Source organism: Nanorana parkeri, unplaced genomic scaffold (genome assembly GCF_000935625.1).
Source record: "Nanorana parkeri isolate BGI_ZX_2015 unplaced genomic scaffold, ASM93562v1 scaffold12, whole genome shotgun sequence".
In the NCBI taxonomy this organism is placed as follows: domain Eukaryota; kingdom Metazoa; phylum Chordata; class Amphibia; order Anura; family Dicroglossidae; genus Nanorana; species Nanorana parkeri.
Window position 1 is genome coordinate 4,343,683 of NW_017306280.1, and position 4,704 is coordinate 4,348,386.

Here is a 4,704-nt window from a genome sequence, read left to right on the forward strand (position 1 = left end):
TGGGGTTGCATTTAAACATGATTCAGAATTCATTTAATCCCTAGTTTGCATATAGCTAGGCTTAGGATAACTGGAAAACAGGAAAAAAATAAGTATATTAGTAAGCCTGCCTTTAGAATGCCGCTAATATATATTTCATCAGGATTGCAAAATTGAGTTCACATTAAGATCTAAGAGGAACCTGCTGACCGTGTCAAGTTTCTGCTTGCATATGTACAGAGGACAAAGCATAATTTTTCTAAAGTCTTGGTGTGCTCACTTTGTACCATCATTTAAGTCATATTTAAGACTCTCGGCCTTACACCTCAGTACTGGAATTACTTTCTAATGAACCAGCATTAGCATTAAACTCTTTACATGTGACCCTGCTATTTTAGATCCTATTCAGAATATTCTGCTTTTTCATTAAGAGCATTAAAAAAAAAATCAAAATATACAAATATATTTATTTACAAATTCTTGAGGACCCCTGATAATATACATTTCATTTTCTAACATTTCCAGATTTATCTACAATGTATGATTTGGGTTTGTCATTCGTCAACTGAAAAATGTTGTCCTAAATACCCCAAATCACTTAAAGTTCAGCTGTCAATTTTTATGTGTTATACAGTAAGATCAAGCTATGGAATAAATAGTATTAGCTATCATGTTCCTACTTAAATGTCCACCTGCGCATTTAAAATGCTCCTATAACTGGAAGTGATTAAATATAGGAAAATGTAGACACATTAGGGGAGATTTATCAAAACTGGAGCAGATTTGCAATGCAGCCAATCAGCATCACTCTTATTTTCAAATCTCACCTGAGCAAACTGTCGAGAGATGCTGATTGGTTGCCATGGGCAACTGCTCCAAATTTTGTTTGCTCCAGTTTTGATAAATTCCCTCCATTGAGTCTCTGAAATGCTCTCCTTGTCTCTTTTAGCAAATCCAGATATGGTTTACCATAGACTTAGCAGCACTACACTGACATTTGTGTCCTGCAGTTTCCACTTCAAACAAAAATCTAAACAGTTCCTATTGGAAATCAGGAAACAAATTATCAAAAATACTATTTGTAACCCTTATTATTCACAAACGTGCGGTTGTGGTTTCAGAATTCCAGGCTGCCATGTTAAATATACTAAAGTGACACTAAACTCAGACGTTAAATCTTAAAAATACATTCAAGTACCTCAACTATAACAATGCATCTTCTTTATTTGTATCGCTCGGTTATAGATCCTCAAATCATCTCTGAATTGGTGCCGACACTGTCCTACCTTCTGGAGGGTGACTACTTTTTTTCCCCATGGTCCCTGTGTGTGTTGAAAGGTAGAAACCGCTCCAAACTCACTCCTGTGATAGACTACAAGCTCATTTTTAGTTTGCCAATTAATATTGAGATTGTAGTCCATCACATGAGTGAGCTTGGAGTGGTGACAACTTTACAACACACACAGGGACCATGGGGAACAAAAGTAGCCACCCTCCAGAAGGAAGGAAGGACGGTGCCGGCACCAATTCAGAGATGATTTGAGGATCTACAGCTGATTGATACACAAATAAGATACATTTATGTTAATAGTTAAGGTACTTGAATGCATTTTTAAGATTTAACTCCCGAGTTTAGTGTCACTTTAAGTAACAGTATAATATACAATAAACTGACCTCTCTTAGCTGTAGTGATACAAATATACAGGTTAATAAGATTAAAAAATCTTCTTTATCTTTTCCTGCTGCTTTGTGATCCTTCAAGGTTTGATTTTTCACATAACATGGTCTTAGGAAATAGACTCAATCTACTTCACCACAGTGCTAAGCTACAGGAAGCACAAGCTTGGACACCAGCGGCCCTGCTAGAAATTGATAATTACCCAGGATTCTTTGGTTCACCATCTCGTGAACTGCCTCCTTTCAGCTTCCTGACCAGCTTCTCACTGCTGCGTCTTATGGAAGCACGGAGTTTGCTAAAGGACCCGCTGCGTTTTAAAGATCCAGTGCCATCCTAGAACAAAAGGTTAACAGGGCATGAATATAAATTCGGATCTGGGCAAGTAGTGCTGGCAAAACCACAATAACCGCTTATAAAAAAATATGTATGCTTTTTATTTACCTAAGCTTTTGTGGCCAATCTGGTAGCTACCAGAATAATGGATTTGCACATCTATCTATGTACCCATCTAAAAAATGTTACCTGGGCAGTTTGATCATGTCCAGGCACGACAACAAATTTTTTTTGACAGATGTGTAGATAGTTACATTTTTATCACTGCATAACACAAAATCAACCCCTGCACCGTTCAAGGGAAAATCTTGGTGAATCCTGGAAAAATCGTACATGGAACGATTACATGCGGTTTAGAATAGAGGATTGCCACTGGACGCATCAATTCAGCATCCAGCAAAAGTTATCTATCCGAAACCGCATGTATTGGTATCATGTACGATTACCTGCAGACTGCCACTGACGGATGCGGCCGTAGCCACACTGTTATTTACTTCAAAGGGTACAGCGGCTGCATCAGAATGAGGACACCAGGGATTCGTGCTGCAAGAATCTGTAGATTCTTATGGCAGGAATCCCAGAATGCCCAGTGTGAATGGAGCCTTAGTACAGACAGCTGAAAGAGGAAGTGCTGTTATTAGCAGGCTCTCCAGGTAAGGCACCCTTTAGTGCTGCCTACATGTACAAAGTCCTAGGCTTTTGATGTATGCTGATCGCAACAATTTCAGATTGGCTGATCCTCTTTACTAGATATCACATGAAAAAGTGGATAGGCCAAGGGTAGTCAACCTTGGCACTACAGATGTGGTGAACCTACAAATCTCATCATGCCTTTGACTGTGGGAGTCAAGCCTGTGGCTCTCAACGTCTTGTAATGCCTCACAGGGCTTGTAGTTCCACAATAGCTGGAGTGCAGAGGTTGCCTACCCCTGGACCAGGCCGTCACAGATCTGGCCAGCACTGGAAGAGGCCTGGTGCAGCAAGCGTTTTAGTGCTTGCTTTAGCACTCATTTAGCCACCGTCTAATTAATAATGTAGCTGTTTGTTAGGATTTGAGTACAGGTCCACTTAAATGCACCTGACACCAAATTCCAAGCAGTGCAAGCAGAGGATAATGACAGAAATATCATAGGCTTAACATTACAGCTGTAATAAGCAGCATCATTTTACACTCAACCTGTACCTCCACCCAAAAAAACAAACAGTTGTTTTCAATATGATTAAAATGCACACAAAAAGTTATTGTCAACCAGCAATGGACTGAAAACATACCACATCCATATACCTTGTTATTGCGACTCTATAGATGTTGCTTATGTTCAGATATATTGGGTATTATTCTAAACCCAATCCGGACTTGACCATTATTAACTTCTAAGGTCTACAATCACAGCCTCATCATAGGTTCCCTTTAAATAAAAAAAAGTGGATACCCCCTTTATGGAGAGACTTAACCAGTGATGGTCTCTTCCCCATCAGCCACTCAGCTGGTAAAGAAAACTTGTCATGAGGAAAACATGGAGGTTACCATCCCTGAAAATAACAGTCTTCTGGTTGCCATGCTGACATTCTGGCGTCAATATTCTGAAGAGGTATGGAGATAAAATGTCAGACTTTTCTCTGTTCTTGAGAGGCTGTAAAAAATCTGCACTCCGAGTGACCAAGGACCTCATTGTTCAGCACAAGTCCCTCCACATTGGGACCTCCAGGTTGAAGCCTGCATCACCCCCAACTTCCTGAAGCCTTTATGCAGAGATCCAGACGTGTAGATGCATATAGAATTAAGCATCATCGTAGTCCAGTCTAGGAACCAGCAGGGAAGTTTGAAGAGCCATTGATCATGTGCTTCCACCGACAACGGGAGAATGCTTAAAAGTTAAACTAAGAAGCTGTAATTGGTTTTTCGACACATTACCTACTGGATCCTGGGCTTCCTGCAGAACTGATAATACATTGGGATTGATTTATTAAAGGATTAGAAAAGGTCTAGGGTAGTGTATGAGGTAGAGCTGTGCTCACTTCAAATACCCAATCAGGTACCAATGAAAATCCATTAAGAAAAATAAAAAAAACATTTCCTAGAACAGGAATGGGTATTCTTTGCAAATTGATATACAAAGCGAAGTGAAAAAGAGGATTTTTGTACTCACAGCAAAATCCTTTTCTCTGCGTTCATTGAAGGACACAGTGGAGATCTTGAATCTCTTACCAATGGGTATATAGATGGCGCCATGTGCCCATTGGTAAAAAAATTCAAGATCTCCACCGTGTCCTTCAATGAACGAAAGAGAAAATCACTTTTCCAAGTGATCAAGCTTTACTCCTTTAGTAAAACAACCCCATTGTTACATAAGTGAAAGCTCCTTTTTTGGCTTAATTAGATTTATACATTTTTCAAAACATCATTTACATTACTAATAAAATTTCAAGGTAACATTTTCTGGGAGAAATATGTTGGCTGCCACAGCTAATGACCTGAAAATACGAATTGCCTTGTTGCTTTGCTTTCATTGGCTTCAATACGATTGGTCTGTAACCAAGCAACAGCATGCAGAAAGATAAGTCGCAATATAGTCAGGGTCTGCATGTCTCTGTGCCTGGGATGTCCAATGTATTGAAGTCTTTAAAAAATTTAATTATATTTTTTTATATATCTATCTATCTATCTATCTCTATTTTATTTTTATTTTTAAAAATTTATTTTTTTAATATA

At 38.8% G+C, this 4,704-nt stretch overlaps 1 protein-coding gene across 6 annotated transcripts in view; it reads right to left on the bottom strand.

The window, feature by feature from the left end:
- KLC1 (kinesin light chain 1) overlaps positions 1–4,704 on the bottom strand; it is a 77,867-nt gene that overhangs the window by 11,068 nt on the left and 62,095 nt on the right. For all 6 annotated transcript variants that reach the window (XM_018556523.1, XM_018556506.1, XM_018556516.1 and 3 more), the window contains exon 14: positions 1,861–1,991. In XM_018556523.1, the coding sequence (XP_018412025.1) occupies positions 1,861–1,991 (131 nt within the window). The remainder of the gene's footprint in view (positions 1–1,860; positions 1,992–4,704) is intronic.